The sequence below is a fragment of the Haliotis rubra genome, unplaced genomic scaffold (assembly GCF_003918875.1).
Source record: "Haliotis rubra isolate DU_JTF1 unplaced genomic scaffold, ASM391887v1 Scf77, whole genome shotgun sequence".
NCBI classification, from domain to species: Eukaryota; Metazoa; Mollusca; class Gastropoda; order Lepetellida; family Haliotidae; genus Haliotis; species Haliotis rubra.
In genome coordinates this window covers 1560210-1588094 of record NW_025767490.1, presented here as the reverse complement: position 1 = coordinate 1588094, position 27885 = coordinate 1560210, and the positions used below count along the sequence as shown (strand labels likewise).

Genomic DNA, 27885 nt, shown 5'->3' with positions numbered 1-27885 from the left:
TAGACAATCAGCACAAAAATATCGCGAAATCTTCTTCACACAAACAAGGTCTGTTAAACAATGAAGCAGGAAAGTCTTGTAGGTACTGTAACAGGTTGCTGGTGTCCGATGGGGTAGTGAGGTGTGGCTGATGTAGTGGATGCAGCAGGGAGGTGTGGTTGACGTAGCAGGGTGGTGTGGCTGATGCAGCAGGGAGGTGTGGTTGACGTAGCTGGGAGGTGTGGCTGATGTGGCAGGGTGGTGTGGCTGATGTGGCAGGGGTGGTGTGGTTGACGTGGCAGGGAGGTGTGGCTGCAGGGAGGTTGATGTAGCAGGGAGGTGTGGCTGCAGGGAGATTGATGTAGCAGGGAGGTGTGGCTGATGTTGCAGGGAGGTGTGGCTGCAGGGAGGTTGATGTAGCAGGGAAATGTGGCTGCAGGGAGGTTGATGTAGCAGGGAGGTGTGGCTGCAGGGAGGTGATGCTAGCAGGGAGGTTGATGTAGCAGGGAGGTTGATGTAGCAGGGAGGTGTGGCTGCAGGGAGGTTGATGTGTGTGGCATGTTGCAGGGAGGTGTGGCTGCAGGGAGGTTGATGTAGCAGGGAGGTGTGGCTGCAGAGAGGTTGATGTAGCAGGGAGGTTGATGTAGCAGGGAGGTTGATGTAGCAGGGAGGTGTGGCTGATGCAGCAGGGAGGTGTGGCTGCCGGGAGGTTGATGTAGCAGGGAAATGTGGCTGCAGGGAGGTTGATGTAGCAGGGAGGTGTGGCTGCAGGGAGGTTGATGCAGCATGTGAGGTGTGGCTGAGGAGGTTGCAGCAGGGAGGTGTGGCTGCCGGGAGGTTGATGTAGCAGGGAAATGTGGCTGCAGGGAGGTTGATGTTGCAGGGAGGTGTGGCTGCAGGGAGGTTGATGTAGCAGGGAGATGTGGCTGCAGGGAGGTTGATGCAGCAGGGAGGTTGGCTGCAGGGAGGTGTGGCTGGTGTTGCAGGGAGGTTCTAATTCACTTTAAGGCTTTGCAGGGCTCACAAACATTCTCTGATAAGAATAAAAAGTAATAAAACAGACTTCGTTAATTTTACATAAACAGACTGAATGCAATGTTACAATGTTCATGAAAAACAAGGTAATGTTTTTGTCCCACTTTGCCTGCCAAACCTGCTTCACATAAATTTCTAGATAAATCCCCTGTAATATTTAGCCACAATATAACAAACGACTTATTGAAACTGATTTACATAAATCAAGAACTTGTGCTGGATCTTTACCAGGTAATGTGACATAAGTATAACTGCTTAAAATGCTAAAGGACCTTTTTCCTGTACCCAGACACATTCTGAATCTTTTTGTGAGCAAGTCTCACGATGCATCTGTGAATTATTCAACATTACATATACTGGTACATAAATATACGTAATACACTGATATGGTGATACTTAAATACATGCTGTTCAGAAAATAGCAAAACAGCATAGACTGAAAACAGTAGTAGCATCGGCATCTCATGACACATAGCTATAACGAATGCTGTAACTGACTGACTGAGTTTAGTTTTACGCCGCTTTTAGCAATATTCCAGCAACATCACGGCGGGGGACACCAGAAATGGGCTTCACACATTGTACCCATGTGGGGATTCGAACCCAGGTCTTCGGCGTGACGAGCCAACGCTTGAACCACTAGGCTACCCCGCCGCCCCGCATGCTGTAACAGTACTAATGACAATATTGAATACACAATGCCTTTAAGAAAGTTGTTAAAGGCATCATAGGCCGTATTGGGAGTTATATACCAGTGTTATCCCACATGCGTTATATTAGGCCAAATAAAAATGTTGTGGTCCCGATTACACTTGTTTAAAATTTAGGGTAGGTAGGTAGTAATTTTTTTTTTACATATTGTTTTTTAGAAGGAAAGTACAAACTTATAACACATGTATCAATGTGCAATTGTTTATTCAATCAAGCTTGCGGCCATCATATCGACTTTCTCTATCAGAATGACCGATATCTGTCAGTGCCGGGAAAAAACAATGGTATCTGAAAGCTTATTTGTATTCAATCCGCTCAAAAAAATAGGGTCGGCACCAGACCTCAAGGGTCGGTCGGGTAATCGGAACCACAACATTATTTTTAGGTCTTATGATTGAGTGAGTTTAGTTTTGTGCCGCTTTTAGCAATATAACAGAGGGGTACACAAGAAATGGTCTTCACACATTTTACCAAAGTGGGGAATCAAACCTGGGTCTTCGGCATGTCTAGCTAACCATTAACCATAAGGCTGCCCCACCACCCCTTAAAGCGATGAAACATCTTGAAACAGTCCAGCTGACTTATACTCCCCACCATATTAATTGGGCAGTGGGGTTACTAGTTAAAGTGATTTTTAGTTATTTAAATATTTAATATGACAAACACACACACACACACACACCCAATAAAATAATAATAATAATAAAAAAGTAATAATAAACAGTAATAATGAGCATTTTTAGATTGCCAAATCCATTCATACTATACTACCCATCAAAAGTTTAGACTCACTAGTGTAAATGTAGCCACTTACTTGTCCACTGTTCTAAACTAGCTTTTTGCAAAATATTCCATACTGTTTAAAGGTACTGTTTAGTTATGAACTGGTGTATTGTAAAACATATTCGTAACATTGAAAAGATTATTGTCATGAGTTCAGTAAATGATTAAAATCTGTGAAAATTGGCGAATTCTTAACAAAACTTTACACCAAAACGAATCTGTTCACATGCACGACATTTGCTCATGCCTTTCGCAATTTGAAGCATCATCCTTGTGCAATTCATCTGCATAAGGTTTTCAGTTGGTTCCCCCAAGTTGGTGGAGAAATTCATCTTCCGATGTAACCACATACATATACATAACATATAGTGAGTGCTTTAAGTGAGTCTAAACTTTTGATGGGTAGTATATTAGGGCTGTATATTGGCAAAGAAGATGGTATCCATATAAAATGACCCATGACCCTGGTTTCCTTCCCAACAGCGGTCCAATAAGTAACCCGTGAAGGTCTGGGTTAGAATATTGATCTTCAGCAATCCATGCTTGTGGTAAGAGGCGACTAATGGGATCGGGTGGTCAAGCTCGCTGACTTGGTTGACACATGTCATCGGTTCCCAATTGCGCAGATCGATGCTCATGCTGTTGATCACTGGATTGTCTGGTCCCGACTCGATTATTTACAGACCGCCGCTGTACGATTGCTGCCTAAAACTAAACTCACTCACTCACTCCAATATGTGAAGCCCATCTCTGGTGTTCCCGCCATGATTTTGCTGGAATATTGCTTAAAACCATTCTCACTCACTCACTCCATATTAATAACCATCGCCTGTAGGAGGTGGTGAGGTACCTGGTAGCATAGCGGTTGAAGCGTTTGCTCATCACGCCGAAGGTTTGGGTTTGATTCCCGACATGGGAACAATGTGTGAAGCCCATTTCTGTAGTTCCCCCACTGTCATATTGCTGGAATATTGCTAAAAGCAGCATCAAACCCAACTCACTCTAACAGTGTAACAGAATGGCAAACACCTACATGGGTCAGTGATTTCATGTTTAATACCATTTGAAAATTTAACACAACATAATTAACCACAAATAGTTCACTTCCTTAATTGTAAGTCCCCAAATCTTAAAAGCTGTGACTTTCTGCTAATTTACAACTTAAAGTTTTTACCTAAAAACACAACTTTGCCATTCCCCAAATTTTCATTCAGAAAAATACCCGAGCGGCACATCATGTTTGTTGATAGGAACCATCTGCAGTGAGCTGCAAACCATTACGTCTGTGATATCAGTGATAAGATTTCCTTCCTTGGTTAATTATGTGAATAATTCACACTATCCAACATAATTCATCACATTTCATGAAAAATTGAACCTATTCTTGATACAATCATAAATTATTTACACTTATAGTCACAGCTAACATTTACGTAATGAAAAGTAAGTCAAATTCGCTATTCATGAAAATGCCACAATCTTAATTCGTTATTCAGATGATGTAGAATCTCACCTTTTTTTCACCTTCACTACAAAATTATTCTCATAATTTGCAGATTTTCAGATCACAAGCTGACATTATACTTGAGTAATTTCAGTCACCATATTTTACTTATTTTTATGTTTAATATGACGATTCCCAAATAAAAATGAAATAGTAAACAATAATAATGAGCATTTTTTAGAATGCCAATCCATCCATAATATTAGGGCTGTATACTGGCACAGAAAATTGTATCCTTCAAGCAACATACAGCTCAAGTGTTTGAGTGAGTGAGTTTAGTTTTACGCGACGCACTCAGCAATATTCCAGCTGTATGGCGGCAGTCTGTAAATAATCGAGTCTGGACCAGACAATCCAGTGATCAATAGCATGAGCATCGATCTGCGGAATTGGGAACCGATGACATGTGTCAACCAAGCCAGCGAGCCTGACCACCCGATCCCATTAATCACCTCTTACGACAAGCATGGGTTACTGAAGGCACATTCTAACCCAGACCTTCAAAGGTTCAAGTGTTTGACAGTGAGCTGACTGTACACTGACTTTGCATGACGTTCGCTCGTCACGCCGAAAACCCGGGTTCGAATCCCCACATGGGTACAATGTGTGAAGCCCATTTCTGGTGTCCCCCGCCGTGATATTGCTGGAATATTGCTAAAAGCGGCGTAAAACCATACTCACTCACTCACTCACTCACTGACTTTGCATGAGGATCCTAATTTATTAAACGCTGGGGCCCAGAAAAAATATATTGTAGTTCCGAAAACAGCTAACTCAAAATTTGGTGATTTTTATATAATATTAACAATCTTCAGAAGGGGCAGTGGGGTAGCCTAGTGGTTACAGCTTTTGCTCATCATGCCGAAGACCCGGGTTCGATTCCCTTGTTGTCGTGACAGTTGTTGTCCGCATTGAGGGTGAAGTATTTTCTACTTAAATACTAAATAGATAATGACGGTTGGTTGAACAAAATGTGACATCATCAGAAACCAGAAGTTCGGCTAGAGGAGATGTTGAAAGAAACAAACCTGCATTTTCTGAGAAAAAATGGTTGAAACTTCAAAAAGTGAAAAAAACCCGAAAATAAACTTATTCTAAATTTCATGACATTTGAAGCAAATTGGTCAAGTAAAGGTCATAGGAAATTGAACAACATACTTGCCATGCTGGCCACAATGAAATGTCCGCCTCCGTGGTGTAGTGGTTAGAGCATCCGCCCGGAGAGCAGAAGGTCGACGGGTTCGATCCCGACCGCGTCATACCAAAATACGTTAAAATATGGTACTTGTTGGTCCCTGCCTGGCACTCGGCATTAATGGGTACAACAAGGACTGGTCGGCTCGGAGTCAATATAATGTGTCTGAGTGGGGTATTCATGCTTCACTGCGGCATGGTACCTCAGTGGGCTAGCACTATAAAACCAGCTTCAGTCTGGGCTAGTACAAGCAGCCGCACATACATACACACACTTGCATGCACGTCATCATATGAGCGAAATATTCTCAAACACGACGTTAAACCCAATTTCACCTCACCTCACCCATATTGAAATATAGATCAGAAGCTCTTGAATATATTAGGGAGTCATCATTGGAAGGAAAATGTATATGAATATGTATATGTATATCGAACCAAGATGTTTAAAAGGAATTAGAAGTGCTTGGATATTCAACAAGTGATCATGTTTCTTGCAAACCAACTGTTGCTAACTGCAACAGGTTAAACTATATGCCACAACTGCCAGCTGAAAAAGTTAGAAATATGACATTGTTTGAGCCGTTCAAAATTGCCTCGGGTCACCCAGCGGAAAATGGGTACCCGGTGGGATAAGTCAAGTGACTATTAACCTTCTACTTCTAGTGCCTCAAAGACAGTTTGGGTTATCCAGGGTAATATTAATCAGATTGTGATTGTGTGCTGATTGTGCGATATATGCGCAGTATAAATATGCTATTATTATTATTATTATTTTTTTACCTTTGTACTATGAAAAGTGTTGTTGCTTCCTGAAGACACACACATATTCAAAATAGTTCTCCCAATATAAATAGTATCTTCCATTAATTAAGCCATTAGGTGATCGAGCGAGTATGGTTTTACACCACTTTTAGCAATATTCCAGCAATATCACGGCTGGGGACACTAGAAATGGGCTTCACACTTTGTACCCATGTGGGGAATTAAACCTGGGTCTTCAGCATGATAAACAGCCACTTTAACCACTTGGCTACCCTACCGCCTCTTAAGCAATTAGGATGTCATGACACTATTGTGGCAACAGTGCATTCTGAGGTTGGAATTCCTAAGCCATGAATGCGCATTTTAACAAATAAAATTGATGGAACTACAGGTCTTTAAGCAGAATTACAGATAAATTACACCACAAAAATAACATTGTTTGAGTCAGAGAAATCATTCAAATATGTTGATTCTGTAAGTAGAAGTGAATGGCTCCTCTGGGGCGCCTTGATTCTACTCCCAGAATCAACCGATTCTCAGGATTTTGCCACGACGGATACCCTGCTAAACACAGACCTTAATATTATGTTACATAAATTAGTTCCAATATACAGGACTATCATCAATTACCTTCCATAACATGCAAAACTTGCATAAGTATATCAATAATATCTTTTATCACATATAAAGCTGTGGGATACTGCAACATAAACTTTACAATACCTAAGTATGTTTGGTTCCCACATTTAGAAGGATATAATACATGCTAGGCCCATCAGGATGGAACTGCTTAATCATATTATCAGTATCTGGCTTAACTGTATGAATATACCTAAGACAGTACAATGACTGAGTGAGTTTAGTTTTACGCCGCACTCAGCAATATTCAAGCTATATGGCGGCGGTCTGTAAATAATCGAGTCTGGACCACACAATCCAGTGATCAACAGCATGAGCATCGATCTGCACAATTGGGAACCGATGACATGTGTCAACCAAGCCAACGAGCCTGACCACCCGATCCCATTAGTCGCCTCTTACGACAAGCATAGTCGCCTTTTGTGGCAAGCATGGGTTGCTGAAGACCTATTCTACCCCAGATATTCACGGGTCTAAGACAGTACAAAGAAGCAAGTTTTGTTTCTGTCAGAAATCCCATGAATCTGCCTGTCGGGGCTGTGAGGTAGCCTAGTGGTTAAAGTGTTCGCTTTCCCCTCTGAAGACCTGGGTTCAGTTCCCCACATGGGTACAAAGTGTGAAGCCCATTTCTGGTGTGCAGCGTAAAACCACTCACTCACTCACTCACTCAAGCCTGTCATCTAAAGTACAGTGAGTGAGTGAGTTTAGTTTTACGCCGCACTCAGCAATATTCCAGCTATATGGCGGCGGTCTGTAAATAATCGAGTCTGGACCAGACAATCCAGTGATCAACAGCATGAGTATCGATCTGCGCAATTGGGAACCGATGACATGTGTCAACCAAGTCAGCGAAACTGACCACCCGATCCCGTTATTCGCCTCTTACGACAAGATAGTCGCCTTTTTACGGCAAGCACATGGGTTGCTGAAGACCTATTCTACTGAGTCACGTTTTACTCTGCTTTAAGCAATACTACTTTTTTTAACTAGAGCAATAGCACAATATGAAGGACACCAGAAATGAGCTTCACCCAGGAGGAGTTAAACCTAGGTTTCCGGCATGATGGGCAAACACTTGAACCACTAGGCTAATCACAGCCTCTCATGATGACGATGTTTGTAACATTATTGCAGTTTCCTGCTGGAAGAAAGCCGGAGGTAATTCAGGTTATCAACAGCTCACACCACCCAGCTCTGGACACTGATTATGGCTTCAACAGGTTAAAATGTTTCGACCGGAGTATGCCTGTTAACATGATGCTCATGTGATTGTATAACTAATGAAATCAATGAAATTACTGAAGAGAAGAAATACTATTAATACTATTAATGCTATAGAGTTCCATCCAAAGTAAGTACTCAAGATGTCAGTTCTGGTGAAACCTGAGTGTGTGAGTGAGTTTTTACACCAGTTCCTTCAAAATTCCAGCTATACTATGGCAGAGGACCCCAGGACCTGTTACCTTCATCTTCTAATAGTTTCATAAAGCCTAATGGAAATTACCTTGTTAATATTTCATTAGTTAATGGGTTGCAAACTATGTTGTAGGAAGTTTTAATTTAATTGTCATTGACTAACGATACTTTGTGCATCAAATTTCCATTGACATGGCATTAAGTAAGAGTATTTATTTCACATTCTCTGATGACAAGTGTAATGTGTAGTAGCAGTTACCTCGTCTTGAAAGTTTGCTAAGTCATAAAAGCCAAATGCCTCTTTTCATGTTTTGATGTACACATTATTTACCTTTACATTATATAAACGTATTAGAGCATATTAGTTAATGGTACACCCAACCCATTAAAGCTATGACACATAATGGATGGCGTCATTAAAAGCTGGGTATGACAGAATTTAAATGGACATTAGTTAATGGAGTTTTAATGACACTTCATCTGTGTAGTTTGATGCAACAAGCCACTGGGATGAAACTTACAACACAGGACTCAGGCAAGGATGAAGAGCTTCACAGCAAGACCAATGTGCCATTTATGTTCCTTCAGTAACATTGTAACTGTAACAGTGTTACTGCAACAATTTAACTGTAACTGTAACATTGTTACTGTAACAATTTAACTGTAATAATGTAACTATAACATTGTTACTGTAACAATTTAACTGTAATAGTGTAACTAGCATCATAAAACCTTAACTGTAACACTGTAACTCCAAAATTGCAACAAGCATTAAAACTGTAACTCTGTAACACTTTAACTGTACAATTGTAACAAGCATTAACACTGTAACACTATAATTGTAACATTGTTACTAGCATTAACATTGTAACACTATAATTGTAACATTGTTACTAGCATTAACACTGTAACACTATAATTGTAACATTGTTACTAGCATTAACACTGTAACACTATAATTGTAACATTGTTACTAGCATTAACATTGTAACACTATAATTGTAACATTGTTACTAGCATTATAACTGTAAGACTGTAAATGTAACACTTTAAATGTAAAATTGTAACTATCACATTTGGAATTTAACTCTGTAACTGTAACTGAAGCGGGCGGTGGGGTAGCCTAATGGTTTAGGTGTTCGCTCGTCACGCTGAAAACCCGGGTTCGATTCCCTACAAGGGTACAATGTGTGAAGCTCAATTCTGGTGTCCCCCACCATGATATTGCTGGAATATTGCTAAAAACAGCGTAAAACTAAACTCAAGTCAGTCAGTCACTGTAACTAGCAGTACAACTGTAACTACCAGTATAATTGTAACTAGCAGTACAACTGTAACTAGCAGTACAACTGTAACAAGCAGTATAACTGTAACTAGCAGTAACTGTAACTGTAACTAGCAGTACAACTGTAACTACCAGTACAACTGTAACTACCAGTACAACTGTAACTAGCAGTACAACTGTAACTACCAGTACAACTGCAAGAAGCAGTATAACTAATTAGCAGTACAACTGTAACTACCAGTACAACTGCAAGAAGCAGTATAACTAACTAGCAGTACAACTGTAAACTGCAGTACAACTGTAACTACCACTACAACTGTAACCAGCAGTACAACTGTAACTACTGTAACTAGCAGTAACTAGCAGTACAACTGCATGAAGCAGTATAACTAACTAGCAGTACAACTGTAACTAGCAGTACAACTGTAACTAGCAGTACAACTGTAACTAGCAGTACAACTGTAACTAGCAGTACAACTGTAACCAGCAGTACAACTGTAACTACCAGTACAACTGTAACTAGCAGCAGTACAACTGTAACTAGCAGTACAACTGTAACTAGCAGTACAACTGTAACTAGCAGTACAACTGTAACTACCAGTACAACTGTAACTACCAGTACAACTGTAGCCAGCAGTACAACTGTAACTAGCAGTACAACTGTAACTAGCAGTACAACTGCAAGAAGCAGTATAACTAACTAGCAGTACAACTGTAACAAGCAGTATAACTAACTAGCAGTACAACTGTAACAAGCAGTATAATTAACTAGCAGTACAACTGTAACTAGCAGTACAACTGTAACTAGCAGTACAACCGTAACTAGCAGTACAACTGTAACTAGCAGTACAACTGTAACTAGCAGTACAACTGTAACTAGCAGTACAACTGTAACTAGCAGTACAACTGTAACTAGCAGTACAACTGTAACTAGCAGTACAACTGTAACCGTAACTAGCAGTACAACTGTAACTAGCAGTACAACCGTAACTAGCAGTACAACCGTAACTACCAGTATAACCGTAATTAGCAGTACAACAACAGTATAACTAACTAGCAGTACAACTGTAACTAGCAGAACTTAACTGGCAGTACAAGCAGTACAACCGTAACTTAGCAGTACAACCGTAACTAGCAGTACAACCGTAACTAGCAGTACAACTCACTAGCAGTACAACTGTAACTAGCAGTACAACTGTAACTAGCAGGAATGTAACTAGCAGTACAACTGTAACTAGCAGTACAACTGTAACTTGCAGTACAACTGTAACTAGCAGTACAACCTGTAACTAGCAGTACAACTAACTAGCAGTACAACTGTAACTAGCAGTACAACTGTAACTAGCAGTACAACTGTAACTAGCAGTACAACTAACTAGCAGTACAACCGTAACTAGCAGTACAACTAACTAGCAGTACAACCGTAACTAGCAGTACAACCGTAACTAGCAGTACAACTGTAACTAGCCATATAACTGTAACACTGTTACTGTAGCAATATAACTGTAATACTGTACCTGTTACACTGTAACTGTTACTGTTGCATGATAACTGCAACACTGTAACTGTAACGTTCTTTTAATGAACACTGACATGGTATTCAACATAACAATCAGTGTCAATATCATACAACTAACACATCTATTTCTACAGATTTGAATAATTAGATTTTTTTCAAAATCTTAATACTTATAAAATAATGACAACTAAAATTGTTTTCAAAGCTATAAAAGTTGGATATTTTTTGTCAAGAGAAATACGTCATCGAAAAATGGAATGCCATCATTAATTATTAACAAGTTCTTATATTACCTCATCTGTTAAAGACAGGCAGTCGATATATTTTCTTCCATTTTAATATAATCTGTTTGGCTCAAAATCGGACCGATGAATTGCAATCTAACTCAAAAACAACTAAACATAGAATACTCAATGAAACACTAATCATAATCATAACATCAGACCAACTCTGTGATTTGTGTGCAGAATTTATTACCTAAAAATAAAAAAGTTGTTTAACAAACTATCATTAAAATTTTCACTATTTGTTACGAGGGAGGACTGCAAAGGGAGGAACAGCCAGGTGTACGCGAAGCACGTGCACAGGTGCCGACAAAGTCATTGATTCATTAACCTGTGCTGTGCCGTTTCTATCCTTTTTTGCACACCTGGCTGTTCCTCTCTTTGCACTCCTCCCTCGAAACAAATAGTGAACTGTATCAAGATTTTACGATAGTTTGTTAAACAACTTTTTTTATTTCAAGGAATAAATTCTGAAAAGAAATCACAAAGTTGGTCTGATGTTTTGATTATGATCAGTGTTTAATTGAGTACTATATGTTTAGTTGTTTTCAAGTCAGATTGACATTCATCGGTCTGATTTTGAGCCAAACAGACTCTAGTTACTACCCCGGGGTATGACATATTTCCACACCACAGGGAACATGTTCAAGCTGCAACACATTTACTCTTGCCCAATGGATCAACATACAAGTATTTATTCTCACCTCCATGGCCATCAGTGAAAAAAATATCAAACAATATTTATCATTGTTACTATATCTAAGAATTTATCAATTAACACTGCATTCAGCAATAGCCCAGCCACATGTCCAGAGCCTCTAAATAATGGCGTCTGGACCGTACAATCCAGTGATCGTACAAAGAAAAATAGACATGGTATGAGTATGTTCACAGACTATCAAAGTAACTGAGTCTGACAATTTTTCCCATTAAGCCACCTCAAACAACAGGCATAGGTTACTGGGGTCTAATTCTAACCCAGAATCCTTGCTGGAACCCATAATTACAACATGGCCTCGTTCAATGATTGTTGAAACCAAATGAATGTTCAGCTGAAGTAGTCAACTCTCAAATTTCATCTCTCTTGACATTGGACCAGTGTAAGTCAGTTTTTGAGGCCCCACAGAAGACTGACTGAGTTTGGTTTTACTCCGCTTTTAGCAATATTCCAGCAATATCACAGCGGGTGACACTAGAAATGGGCTTCACACATTGTACCCCTGTGGGGATTCGAACCCGGGTCTTCGGCCTGACGAGCCAATGCTTTAACCACTAGACTACCCCACCGCCTCTTCATTCCCCCCCACAAGAAACTACTAAAGAAGTACCACACAAGTCAGGGCTGGGGTAGCGTATACAGCATTCGCTTGTCACACCGAAGACCCAGGTTCAATTCCCCACATGGTACAATGTGTGAAGCCCATTTCCGGTGCCCCTTGCTGTAATACTGCTCAAATACTGTTAAAGTGGCATAAAAACACTCACCAACAAGTTTGCAATGATAAGACAGGTCTAGACAGCCACAGCTTGTTCTGGACACACAAAGGGATTATTCATTTTAGTTTTGTGTAGATATATATTTTTAAAAATGAGAGCTTTATTTGGGGACAAACTGACAAATCTACAGTAGAGTCAGTCATTGTCAGAAGGCCTGTTCATAATCACCATTGCTGTACAATGACACTAAGCCTGGCCCCCTTATTAATAGATTAACACTTATAGTCTGTTTGCAGTGAAAACGTACCGATGAATTTCACTTTAAACAAAAAAGTAAATCAAGTTAAGTGAAATTAAGATTGCGAATCCTCATAATTTTACCTTGCCAAATGAACATTTAAATCTCAGAATTTTTTTCAACTTAGGATAAAAATTGTTTAACAAACGATCATAGATTCAAATCGCTATTATTGGTTTGTATTACAAGGGGGTGAGCGCAGTAGATGGAACAGTGAAACAAATGCATGTGCGGTACGTGATGAGCGTTAACTTACACCAACCCTACTTGTTCTCGATGTTTCATTTAAAGTGCATACCCCCTTGTAATACAAACCAATAATAGCGATTTGAAACTAGGATTGTTTGTTAAACAACTTTTATCCTAAGTTGAATAAAATTCTGAGATTTGAATGTTCAAATGACAAGGTAAAATTATGAGGATTCGCAATCTTAATTTCAATTTATTCGATTTACCTTTTTGTTTAGAGTGAAATTCATCGGTACGTTTTCCCTGCAAACAGACTATAGACACTTACATATCATTTTATAATCTCCTAAGTGAGAGGGGAGATCCTGTTACATTGTCACAGCTCACTATGAGTCAGTGAGTGAGTGAGTTGGGTTTTATGCCGCTTTTAGCAATATTCCAGCAACATCACGGCAGGGGACACCAGAAATAGGCTTCACATGGAACGCCGGTCTTTGGCATGACAAGCTAACGCTTTAACCACTAGGCTATCCCACCACCCCCAGCTCACTATGGGAGAAAATGCAAGGTGATGCTGGTCGCAGACATGCTCGCCCACAATTACATATATGGTATTGACAAACCTAGTAACAAGGTGAACAGGGTTGGAACGGGTGGAAATAACCCATTGCCCGGCGCCCCAGTCCAGTGGTTTTTTTCTGTCGGGCAAGCACATTTGTACATCACGCTGTACCGGTGTCCAGTTGATTTTCCAATGTTAATTATGTTGTTTATTTAAAAAATCAACAAGAAAATTGGCCGGTATAGTGGAAAAATGATCAGGGCAAATGATTTTACATGTGCAACTGTACCAGAGTACACTAGCAATTTTAAAGTTATTTCCACCCCTGTTGGAACCCACGATTATGAGTCAATGTGGGAAGAGTGAGTACGGTTTTACGCAGCTTTCAGCAATATTCCAGCAATATCACCCCGGGGACACCAGAAGCAGCCTTCGAATCGAACCCAGGTCTTCAGTGTGACAAGCGAAAGCTTTAACCACATGGCTACCCTACCGCTCCAAAAGGAAAGAGGTAGCCCTGCACGGGATTATAGCACTTGTAATTGAGGCATTCATCACAGCGATAAAAGACATAAAATACACCTAAAACTAGAGGTATTCATCACAACAGAGAGATAGATTCTGGACAATTGAGTCATTTAACACAACAATCTGGAGACCAAAAAGTCCTGGAAAATAGTGAGTCAGTGAGTATGGTTTACTCCGCTTTTGTTTTAGCAATATTCCAGCAATATCACGGTGGGGAACACCAGAAATGAGCTCTGGAAAATAGAGGTATTTAACACAACAGAATTAATATAAAATACTTGATAATAAAGAGAAGAAATCAATATGATTTCACAGATTTGTATTTCCTCAGTAAAGTGTAAGCAAACTTTAACTGAAAATACATCACAGAAAATGTGGAATTTTACCTTCTTATCTTAAAGTTCTGAATATTACTTAACAATATAAAAAAACAAGGGTATCGATTTTGTTTGGAGGGAGGGTAAAGTAACAGCAGGATCACATAAATACATTTTCATGACAACATAAGTCTGTATAAGAATTAAATATTTATCCCAGCTAGCGCCTGCATAAAACCATCGTTACTTTATCTCCGTGACATTTCAGTATGCGTAATGTGAATATGCATAACTTATGCCATGTAACCAAACTCCAATAGTGCTTGTGCATGTGCAGTCAGTTGTTAGTTTATTTAATAATATTATGCCCATTTTAAAGGACATACAGTTACTTGACAGAGAAAAAATATTAACTTTGAATAAAAATTAGATCATGGTACGTAATTTGTATTTTAAAAAATATGTAATTTTTATTAAAAATTACGTATTGCTGGGGATTTTTACGCATGCTTTATGATCAATAAAATACACAATCAAAGGAAATTTTAAATACTATTCCAAATAAAATCAATTCCGAAATGTAAAGTAAAAAACAATTCTGAAATGTAAATAAAAATAAATCTGAAAAACTTGTTCTACTGGGCAAGTGTATTAAAAGGGAGAATTTATGGATGTCAATTTCTGGATTTTGAGTAATGTGTTTTTTGGAGTATATTCGTACTCCTCCATTAACCGGTTCATCTGAGTGCGGCATAAAACTAAACCCACTCACTCACTTTGATTAACGAGCCTCCTCTAGAAATCAGCAGTGCAAAAGGTATGTATTACTGCCAAGTAACGAATACCCCCTAAATTATTTCCATCAACATTCGATTGAACTTCCTTCACATCAACTCAATCTTTCAAAACAAATTCAACCAGCTGCATATGTTTTTAACAGCAGCCAACCTCTGTCAATTTTCAAAGTGCAAGAAGCGAACATGTTCACTTGTAGATCTGAGCACTGGTCCACCAAAATCTTGTTATCGCTGACCCAGAGGTCTACATCCGTCGCTGATATTTTCCTAACTCTTCCTTCAGCATTGTCAGAAAACTTCAGTGGTTTATTGATTAGAAAGTAGTATTTATTTATTGACCCCAGAAGTATCATGGTATACGTGGACATATATCTATAAATCAATCAAATTAGTTTTTCTTAATATGTATACACAAATAATTCATATCTTGACCTGCAAATTAATCAACTTCATGGTCAATAAGAACTAGATTGATTCAATAAGTTGGCTTGGTCATCAAACTGAGAAATATCAAAAGCATGAAACTCAAAACTTGTATTATTTTCTTTCACTGTGTTTATTGGTTCTAAATAATAAAAAAATAATATTTTTATCCATCAAGGATGTGGTTTAGTTTGATGAGGAATTATATACAAAGTGTGACTATTCAAAGACAGGTAAAGTTGTCAAGGAGTTGGGTTTTACGACGCTTTTAGCACTATTCCAGCATTATCACGATGAGGGACACCAGAAATGGGCCTCACACTAATCGTGGGGAATCAAACCTGGGTCCTCGGTGTGATGAGCGAATGCTTTACCACTTAGCTAACCCACCACCTGGTCAAGTTTTGAACTCACCCAGTCGATATCATTGTTAAAACAACTCAATAATACTGGTGTAATGGACGTCACTTTTCAAACAATATACTTGCAATTTTTGCTCTAAAAATATACGGAAAAAAGTCACATTGTGATTTGCATATTTTCACCTAATATCTACATGGACATTCATTTACAAATGATATTTCCTGCAGAAAATTTGATGGTTGGTTGGTCTGTTGTTTAACGCCGCACCCAGCAATATTCCAGGTATATCATGTAAATGGCGGCAGTCTGTAAATAATTGAGCCTGGACCAAACAATCCAGTGATCAACAGTATGAGCATCAATCTACGCAATTGGGATATGAACCACCCGATCCCGTTAGTCGCCTCATACGACAAGCATGGGTTGCTGAAGACCAATTCTAACCCGGATTTTTCTTTCTAATTAACTGCAATACAATGTTTCTGCCAATACACAACTCTAAATAGATATTCTTCAGTTTCAGTATTGAATAAATTGGAAGGATAATTTCTATTTTTAAAGATGAAAGTTTCCCTCAAACTGAATTTATTGCCAAAAATTACAACACAAATTTAAACAATTACCATTAAGTTGCAAATAACTGATCAGAAAAGAATATTACTGTTTTCAAAGGTATTCAAAGTTACACAATTTTTTGTTACTTTCCTTCTAAGAATATCAAATTGATTAAACATATCTATTAACTCAACAATGACACCCACAAGTTGCAAATAATTCATAACAAAGAACATGACTCAATTCTTAAAGGTTTTGAAATTTTATAATTACCTTCCTTTCAAATTAGTCAGATGGATTTTACACGCCTCCAAACTTGAAAATGACACCATAAGTTGCTAATAATTGATCAACAAAGAATATTACAAATTCTTAAAGGTATTCAAAGTTACACTATTATATTTTATTGATACTGTTACTTTTAAGTGCAACAGATTGATTTAACATCTCAACAAACAGTATTTTAGTTAAACTACAGCTTCATGAGTGAGTGAGTGAGTTTAGTTTTAGCCACACTCAGCAATATTCCAGCTATATGGTAGCGGCATGTAAATAATCAAGTATAGACCAGACAATCCAGTGATCAACAGCATGAGCATCGATCTGCGCAATTGGGAAATAAGCAATATCACGCAAGGGACACTAGAAATAGGCTTCACACATTGTACCCATGTGGGGAATCAAACCCAGGTCTTCTGTGTGATGAGCAGACACTTTAACCATCAGGTTACCCTACCGGCCCCAATGACGAAAGAGTGAGTATGGTTTTACGCCACTTTGCGCATAATAGCAATATTCCAGCAATATCACAGCAGGTAACATAAGAAATGAGCTTCACACATTGTACCCATGTGGGGTATCAAACCCGGGTCTTCTGTGTGATGAGCAGACACTTTAACCACTAGGCTACCCCAATGAGGGAAGAACGTGAGGGTAAAGATAACCACAACGTAATGAAACCCACAAACTAAGGTAAGGTGCTGACCAACCAGAACTTTAGAGGAAGTCATGGCATTCATCTTACTAAAACACAAATGACTCCCGCATTAGGTAAAACTATGTATCCAATAAATGGGGAAAAAATATATTGTCAAAAATGCAATCATAAAATAAGGATAAATTCATTATCCAGACAATACTGCCTCTCTACACAAAACATGTCACCAGTCTTAATGAAATGTGGTTTGAAATTATACTACATAACAGCTATCCTTGATCACTTAGCAGGCTTATATCATAAAATATTGTGCAACATGTTACAAAGTACAACACTTTGGCATTGTATACTATAGCAGAAAGGTAAGTCACGAAGTGCAAGACTGACTCACATTGTTCATGTTTTAATTAACTCATGGGGATGAAATATAACACTTATTCATCAAGCTCTGATATACACAAAATAAAGCCTCATAACCAAATATATTTAGAGTTGCTTGCGCACAGATACATCTGAGATATTCCAGAAACTCAACACTAAAACTGCGTAATAACCCAATCAAACTCAATACTATAGCTATGTAATAAACCAATCCAATTGCGTACCAGTTTTTTTTACATATCCTTATTTACAAGGATCACGATATAACTAAAACTCCCTTATCGATAATTAGACATGTATGTAAACATTACTTCTAGCGGCACACATATAAATAAATAGTCACTAAAATAGCATTTAAGAAATGTTGTAAAATAGTTCTTTCTCACTACTGTAAAAATACCCTGGCTGGAGTGAGTGAGTGAGCATGGTTTTACACTGCTTTTAGCAATACTCCAGCAATATCACAGCGGGGTAACACCAGAAATGGGCATCACACATTGTACCCATGTGGGGAATTGAACCCGGGCCTCCGGCTTGACGAGCGAATGCTTTAACCACTAGGCCACGCCACTGCCCCACCATGGAACCATGGAAGTTAAAACATAGTAATACCCATTGTGAAATAAAATTTGTCAGTTAACACTCACTGGCTAAAGAATTAACTAGTTCATTGTAATTAATGTATTTGGACTCCCACAAACAAACAAAATTGTGAATAAGATGTTCAATAAATTTTTATAGATAGGAAAAGCAAAGTGATTTCACAATTTGAAAAGATGAACAATAAACAAAACAAAAAAGGTACATCAAATCTTGTTCCTGACTTACGTTTACCAGTAAGACTTCCAATCATTCCAGCCACTTAAATTAATAAAATTATGTTATGTTTATTAAATAAAAACATCATATCTAAAAGCAATTAGGTATGAATTAAATATGGGTTAGGGTTACATAACCACAAACCTAACTCTAACCCAGTCTACAAAAAATAGTTACAGGAACTAATGGCAAGACATTTTCTTTCCAGTTTACCCATATAAATGCACAAAACTAAAGATACATACAGTGTTTTTCGTGTAAAATCAGTGGTTTTCCATCAAATACTAACTACATACTACATATCATGACAGGACATGATAGCATAGAGCCTCTGGTCATGGGTAAGGGTAATGTTATCATATGAACACAGCAAAGAAAAACAGTAGTTGATATTTGGTCACGCACGCAATCACAACTCATTCAGAGTGCCACACCCCTTTAGGGCTGTTCTCATTATTGACAAGTGCGAAAGTTGTACAAGCAGCTATAAATATCCTACTTAAATCCCACCAAACGTACGGTCGGCATATCTGATACATGGCCCAGGCATCGGTATCTAGTGGTGAAAGTTTATAAGTTTCCCTCGCACCGGGCCAGCCTTGTCGAGCTCTGTATGTGTGTACTGCTCTTTGGCAGGTGCCCATCTCTTGCCAGTTAAGTTCAACAGGTGATTATACATTAATCGCACCATAATCACCATACTGGTGGTATTGAATAAAGCCAGACATTATCTAATAAGCATATCAACATGTAAAGCAGACATCTAATATCGAACTAAATGCAGAATATAGCTTGAAATACCTTTGAGATGGACCGACCCATCATGAAAACAGTTTATAATTGCTGACCCGCAATCGCTAGCGTCCTTTCCACGAGCATTTGTCACGTGACCTTGACACCTTTCAAATCAGTTTAAAACGCCAAGTAAATGATTACCTGTGATGTCGACTACAATGTTTTCTTAGGCTTGTAAATGCTGAAAAACTTGGATAAGGGCGATTCACAAACAAGTCTTCCGTCACAACTTCGCCATTACAGTGGTCACGTGACGTCTTTTTCACCAATCGTGACCGTCTGGAGAAGTGATGCCCAAAATAGACTGACGAACATTTCATCTATAGTCCTTTTTCAAAAAGTGCTTTCGTGTGTGCGCGGATAAACTGGACTCGGCGTTCAAATACGCTAAACCATGACGAATCTGTGATAGATGTGATAATCTTATATTTCTCCCTTTGTCTTGTTCGTTCCTTTCTCACCAGTTATGAATCAAGCACATCTTGATACGCTGTCGGTATGAAAGCATTCTCTGTTTGTTTATGAAAAATTAAATGTATTTTTAAATATATTTCTTAACTTAACAGCTGTTTTCATATTTAAGTTTAAGGAAGTGAATAAATGCTCGACTGTGGTGAATATATTTATCGACTGAGTGATTGCATTATATTGCATAAATTAGGTTATTTGTTTTGTCAGTTGTTTAATGCCGCACTCAGCAATATTCAGCTATATGGCGGCGGTCTATAAATAATCGAGTCTGGATCAGACAATCCAGTGACTGACAACATCAGCATCGATCAACGCATATGATGAGATGCTTCTTCTAAGGTCTGTGAGCCTGACCACTCGGTCTCGTTAGTCATCTCCTACGACGTTGAAATAGTAATTAAAAGGACTTGGCTGTCGCGACAGCACGTGGTTCAGATTAAGGATGTATATAGTTCAAATGTCTCTCAACAGTCATGTGCGACTTCCCGCTTCAAGTAAAATTACCTCCCTTGATTCACACTGAACTCCGGTTCGAAGAGGGAATAATTTAAAGGAATGTGATTTATGTTTAATACGAAGATAGTCAAAGATATATTACATCAATGCACTCCCAACCCAATTTTTTTTAACAACCGACAGCTGGTCTCTTCCAGGAACTTCAGATATTCGGTCTTCAAGTAGGCAAGACAGGTTTGCTAGAATCGAACTGGAGTGATCACTAGTGATCTACTAAGCCAAACAGGCACTATGGAAACATGGAGTGGTACAGTGGACAAGATGTTCACTCGCCAGGTCGATGACCGAGGTTCGATTTCCAATGCAAGTACAAAATGATCGACTCTTGAAATTTTGGTTTAAAATAATCGAATATGGACTCGACAATCCAGTGACTTACATCATGAGCATAGATCTACGCAGTTGGATACGATGATAAGTATCATCCAAGTCACATGACCCTCAAGAAAATTCAACTGCATTTTCATACCGCAAAAAGTGTGAAGACGATTTTCTGCGCACCCTGCTGTGTCACGGGGGAAAGGGCGGTGGGGTGGCCAAGTGGTTAAAGCCTTCGCTCATCACGGCAAAGGTCCGGTGTAGATTCCCCACATGGGCACAATATGTGAAGCCAATTTCGGAAAAGGTTCTGCGAAGTCAACACGTTCTTAGCTATGTAAAATAATATATATCACTTACAATAAATATACCGAATAGTTTCATCCTTAAATTCAGACACACCGTAAATCAAATGACTGCAGTATGTGGCGTGGTGCAGGTGTTCCTGTGTTCAATAGACATCCCCAGTAATGTCATCAAGTATAGAGCCTCAGAAGGTCGACATACTTGTAGACAGAACCCAGTCGAATATCTGTGCAATAAAATCTGGTAATATTGACCGTTCTAATATTAGAAACATATACCCATGGGCTGCAAAGCGGCAGTTATTGGTCTCTCACAGCCAACACAACATGTTCAAAGACCGTCCCCAAGATGTAAAATCCCCTATAAATGATATAATCTTCGTGTGTGGTCTCCTAGCCTCGGTTCGATCGATGCCATCACTGTAGGCAAACTTTATAGCATCAACGAGCATCGAACAATCTAGCGCAAATAACATTCGCAGTAGTAATGGCCCAAGACAGCAAACGCCAGTCGCTCGGCCACCGATAATCAATGTTGGTCCAAAGAGCTAGTTTTCTGCTCCTGAAAATGTAGGTTACTCGTTTTCTGTGTCACTGGCAACACGAGAAGTTTTCCCACCCAGAACACAAAGCGAAAACGCAACCCGTTAGGTTATCGGGTGTATTTCGTTACAACCCCACGCAGCTCCATTTACCGTTTGTTGAATTAGAAGGGTATATGATAATTCATAAACACGGATCTATTTTTAGACACTGCGGCGTGTGTACCATTTAGACTTGCACTGGCTCTTATTCATTTCATTCACGGAGAATAGAGCTATAATTAGAACTTCGAAGTATTGACACACGCTGGCATACGTATAGGCAAGGTGAGTGTAAACAGGCCTACCCTTACAGTTGTTATGGCTGAAAGTAAACAGGCCCACCCTCCAGTTGTTGTCGCCGAGAGTGGTATTATAAAGAGTTATGTATTGATAATTTGAGAAGCTGTTCGATATATCTATATATAACCACCTTGACGCTCAAAGTGGGTTCTTTTCAAAATTCAATACCATGAAAAACAGTAAACATGTTTACATTGCATTGATTATTTGCATGAAACGAAATACTCTCATGGCGTACATATGAGAGAGAGAGTGTGTGTGTGACAGAGAGAGATGGGGAGGGAGGGGGGTGTTATTATCCTAAGGTGTTCATTAGGTTAAGGGTTAAGATACCAATAATTATGTAATACGTTTACCTAACATCTCCAAGCAGCTTAAGGATATTCTAAAGATTCCTGCCTGTTGACACACTCACATTATGTGAAGATGGAATATAGCGGAACCAAAGATGGGTGTGTGGTGTGTTGGGGTGATGGCCAGACCGCATTTATCAGACACCAAGACTCGGGTATCGGATGCTGCCTCCCCCACCCTCATCCCGACCTCCACCCCCATCCCCACCCAACCCAAACACATGCACACTCCAACCACCATTTTCCTAGTCCTGGGAGGCGGTGGGATAGCCTAGTGGTTTAAAGCGTTGGCTCGTCACGCCGAAGACCCGGGTTCGAATCCCAACATGGGTACAATGTGTGAAGCCCATTGCTGGTGTCCCCCGCCGTGATGTTGCTGGAATATTGCTAAAAGCGGCGTAAAACCAAAACTCAGTCAGTCAGTCCTAGTCCTGGATTCGCCTCTGCATCTAAGTCACGTTACCCGTATCAGAATCGAACTTGTTTACTCAATACAAACATAACTACACCACGCAGGGCCTTTCAGCACATCCTGACACATTTAATGCTTTGTATATATGAAAAAGAGAAGTGAAATGTTTTTGTTCAAGTTCGTATATCTTTTATGTCAGATCTCACGACAGAACGCCCGACAGACTACGTAAAGCATTGGTATTGTAAGCCACACCGTATCGACCGATGTCAATTTATCAAGCAGGAAACATATACTATATATATATGTGTCTATCGATTCAGAAACAGGCGCGTGGCCGATGTGGGTTGTTTTTGTTTGTTTTGTGTATGTGTGTTGTTTATCGACTTGCAGAGACTCCAGTGTTAGGTTTAAAGAAGTTGTGTTATAGTACGGTGTGTGTACTCTGACTACAGGTTGAAGTGAGAAATTAAACCCTGAATGGGCGATGGACGTTGATTAGTTGAGTGACTTTCAAGCAGGGATACATAGCGCTGATCAAGCAACTGGATTCGAGTAAGTGAGTGAGTTTAGTTTTACGCCGCACTCACCAATATTCCAGCTGTATTGCGAGTCTGTAAATAATTGTCGACCAGACAATCCAGTGATCAACAGCATGAGCATCGGTCTGCGCAACTGGGAACCGATGACATGTGTCAACCAAGTCAGCGAGCCTGACCACCCGATCCCGTTAGTCGCCTCTTACCATAAGCATGGGCTACTGAAGATCAATTCTAACCCGGATCTTCACGGGTCCAATTCTACAGACTGATGTGCCGAACCTACACATTTGAGTGAGTAAATACAGTTTAAGTCGCTTTTAGCATTATTACAGCAATATCACGGACACCAGAAATGGGCGTTATACATTGTACCCATATCGGGGATCGAACCCGGGTCTGCGGTGTGACGAGCGGACGCTTTAAAAACTAAGCTCCCCTTTGACCCTCGCACATTTGAGGAGATAGTAGGTATACTTCCTGAAATGATGATATCAACAACAGAATATCTTGCTGGAAGGTAACTGAAATGAAATAAACCTCCGCCATCGAAATCCAAGATGGCCGCCAAATGTCCTATCGAATCGCCTACTTTGCCTAATATGTAATAGTCATGTTGAATGTGTCTGTCTCCAGTGCATATGTTTATTTCTGCTATCAAGCGGATTCTAATCTTAACTAGAATCTTATGCGCTTAAATTTCCGGGGAAAAACCCAAAGAAACACAAACAGCCGTTAAGTTTCTCACAACTTCGATTTAATGTTGCTCCACATTATCCAGTAAATATATCTCTGCCCACCTTCTCCCACTGGTCTGAACAGATAATGGTACAGCAAGTTTTCCATCCCCCAAAATCAACTTACCTTATTTCTCAATGTTTTATACTGTGACCAGAATAAGCGAAAAATCTCACAATTATTCATCGATACTTTTACCATACGATCATTATCCAAAGTGTGAACCTTTTAATACTCATTTGTAATTCTTTGACTAAACAATATTAGTAGCATGTTCTAGTATATATATTGTTGCATTGACACATATGGGATAGTTCTCTGGCAAGTGGGGCGGTGGGGTAGCCTAGTGGTTAAAGCGTTTGTCACGCCGAAGACCCGGGTTCGATTCCACACATGGGTACAATGTGGTAAGCCAGTTTCTGGTGTCCCCCGCCGTGATATTGCTGGAATATTACTAAAAGCGACGTAAAACCAAACACACTCACTCACTCTCACTCTGGCAAGTGTAAATTAAGCGCCACACTCTGAGAGTCTGGAGTCGAATCCCGGATGGGACTTGTACAGACAAGTACCATAAAGTATTGAGAAAGTGTAATCCCAATAGAACATGTGTGACAGCCTCAAGTTTATTCTACATGGAACTTTTGAACTGGTCCCTTGCAATCCTCGGTTTTGACAACCTTCTACAATTACTGGAGTACAGCACCCATACTAGCCTTACAGTGACCAGCTCTCAGTATGGAACCGACCAGCTTGTGGACCCAACGTAGGCCTTGGGACGGTATTAAAGGGTGAAAGATCCGCTGAGACTTCGGTTTTAGACAAAGACGCCTAACCATGACTCATTACTTTGATCGCTGTCACACATACATTCTTAAAGAAGACATTATCATATACTGGGTATGTTTCTCGGCTGGATAGAGCCATGGGATATAAGCGACATCTGTTGGGGTCATGTACTGATAAATATGCAAATATAGAATGTCAGGTTAGTACAGCTTTCAGTGTTTACAAACAAACATGGCGTCGGCCTTGTGAATCGCCGATCGATTCTTATTGATCTTTGAATCCCAGGACAAATTATTGGGAAAACTGTTATCGGAATCAAACTGACAGTCCATGATACCATGACTCAGTGTCTATAAATAGTGTCCACATAATAATAAAGGCTATTTGCATGCATAGGCAACTCTGGACATACGAAGTAGTGTTAGCGAATATACCAGTCTACAGCTATAGCTGCAAGACCAAGGCCAAGCTCAAGGTCCGGGTTCAGGTCCATGTCCAGGTTTAGGTACAGGTCCAGCTCTAGCTGAAGGTTCATGTTCAGCTTCAGCTTAAGGCACAGCTCAAGTTACAGGTACAGCTCCAGGTCCAGCTGCAGGTCTGGGTCCAAGTTTAGGAACAGGTCCGGGTCTTGCACCAGGTCCAGCTCTAGTTGAAGGTTCATGTCCAGTTCCAGCTCCAACTACAAGTACAGGTCCGAGTCCAGGTCCCTCTCTAGCTCAAGGTTCATGCCAAGGGCCAGCTATAGCTCCAGCTCCAGCTGCAGGTCCGGGTCCAGGTCCAGCTGCAGGTCTGGGTCCAAGTTTAGGAACAGGTCCGGGTCTTGCACCAGGTCCAGCTCTAGTTGAAGGTTCATGTCCAGTTCCAGCTCCAACTACAAGTACAGGTCCGAGTCCAGGTCCCTCTCTAGCTCAAGGTTCATGCCAAGGGCCAGGTATAGCTCCAGCTCCAGCTGCTAGCTCCAGGTTTAGGAACAGGTCCAGTCCAGTCAAGCTTCAGCTCCAACTGCAGGTACAGGTCCGGGTCCAGGTCCAGGTCCAGGTCCAGAGTCGTATATTTAGCAGCCCCTGACAGACATTTCTTCAAACAGCAGAGCAGAGTCAATGTAAAGAGTCAATGTATAGAGTCAATGTGTAGAGTCAATGTGTAGAGTCAATGTATAGAGTCAATGTATAGAGTCAATGTATAGAGTCAATGTATAGAGTCAATGTATAGAGTCAATGTATAGAGTCAATGTATAGAGGCAATGTATAGAGGCAATGTATAGAGTCAATGTATAAAGTCAATGTATAGAGTCAATGTATAGAGACAATGTGTAGAGTCAATGAGTCAATGTATATAAGGCAATGTAGTCAATGTATAAAGTCAATGTATTGAGTCAATGTATAGAGTCAATGTATAGAGAGTCAATGTATAAAGTCAATGTAGGCAATGTATAGAGTCAATGTATAGAGGTCAATGTATAGAGTCAATGTATAATGTATAGAAGCAATGTATAGAGTCAATGTATAGAGTCAATGTATAGAGGCAATGTATAGAGGCAATGTATAGAAAATGTATGACATAGAGGCAATGTATAGAGAGCAATGTGTAGAGGCAATGTATAGCAATGTATATGAGCAATGTATATGAGCAATGCAATGTATAGAGGCAATGTATATAGGCAATGTATAGAGGCAATGTATATAGAGTACAATGTATAGAGTCAAAGTATAGAGGCAATGTATATATAAGCAATGTATAGAGTCAATGTATAGAAGCAATGTATAGAGTCAATGTATAGAGTCAATGTAGGCAATGTATAATGTATGCATAGAGTCAATGTATAGAGGCAATGTTGTATATAAGCAATGTATAGAGTCAATGTATAGAGTGATATAGGCAATGTATCAAGTATCAATGTATAGAGTATAGAATGTATGTATAGAGTCAAATGTATAAGCAATGTATATACAATGTAGGCAATGTATAGAGGCAATGTATGCATATGAGGCAATGTATAGAGGCAATGTATAGAAATGTATGTATAGAGTATAGCAATGTATAGAGGCAATGTATATAGGCAATGTATAGAGTCAATGTATAGAGACAATGTATAGAGTCAATGTATAGAGGCAATGTATAGAGGCAATGTATAGAGTCAATGTATAGAGTCAATGTATAGAGGCAATGTATAGAGGCAATGTATAGAGGCAATGTATAGAGACAATGTATAGAGTCAATGTATAGAGGCAATGTATATAAGCAATGTATAGAGTCAATGTATAGAGAGTCAATGTCAATGTATAGAGGCAATGTATAGAAGCATGTGTATAGAGGCAATGTATAGAGTCAATGTATAGAGGCAATGTATAGAGGCAATGTATAGAGTCAATGTATAGAGCATATAAGCAATGTATAGAGTCAATGTATAGAGACAATGTATATAGGCAATGTATAGAGACAATGTATAGAGGCAATGTATAGAGGCAATGCATACAGTCAATTTATCGAGTCAATTTATAGAGACAATGTATAGAGGCAATGTATATAAGCAATGTATAGAGTCAATGTATAGAGGCAATGTATAGAGGCAATGCATACAGTCAATTTATAGAGTCAATGTATAGAGGTAATGTATAGAGACAATGTATAGAGACAATGTATATAGAGACAATGTATAGAGTCAATATTTAGAGGCAATGTATAGAGGCAATGTATAGAGGCAATTACACGCTTGTGTCTATCGTTTTATTGTACGATCTGAGAGTTAGAACAGTTGCATTCAAGAGAATGAATTCTTTGTGGTGTACACACTCGATTGTCATCATCTGTTTATTTTATATAAATATTTAATGATCAAATGTAATGAGTCAGTATCTCCTACCCTCGGGTCCTAACGGGCTCAACATTAGGTCAACAATAACTGGCTATGATTGTTTGACTATTGTGGTTTCATTAACAATTTAATTTTGGTGTAAACTTCAATGTATGTTCTACATCAACGTTGTGGTAGACCGGAAAGCACTATTACTCGTTTCTATGGAATTATAACCACATGATGTGAGG

The 27885-nt window shown here is 39.4% G+C and overlaps 2 protein-coding genes across 2 annotated transcripts in view; both read right to left on the bottom strand.

Moving 5' to 3' along the window:
• Nucleotides 1-19761, bottom strand: part of LOC124260583 (histone deacetylase 4-like) — a 185138-nt gene extending 165377 nt beyond the window's left edge. The window contains 1 exon segment of the mRNA XM_046694906.1: nucleotides 19657-19761. The gene's annotated coding sequence lies outside the window, so the exon portion shown is untranslated.
• On the bottom strand, nucleotides 8-25375 carry LOC124260600 (extensin-like). The gene is made up of 2 exons (XM_046694922.1): nucleotides 25275-25375; nucleotides 8-953 (listed from the first exon to the last, which is right to left on the bottom strand). The coding sequence occupies exons 1-2, from the start codon at nucleotides 25373-25375 to the stop codon at nucleotides 8-10; spliced, it is 1047 nt and encodes a 348-aa protein (XP_046550878.1).
• Between the last annotated feature and the right edge of the window lie 2510 nt (nucleotides 25376-27885).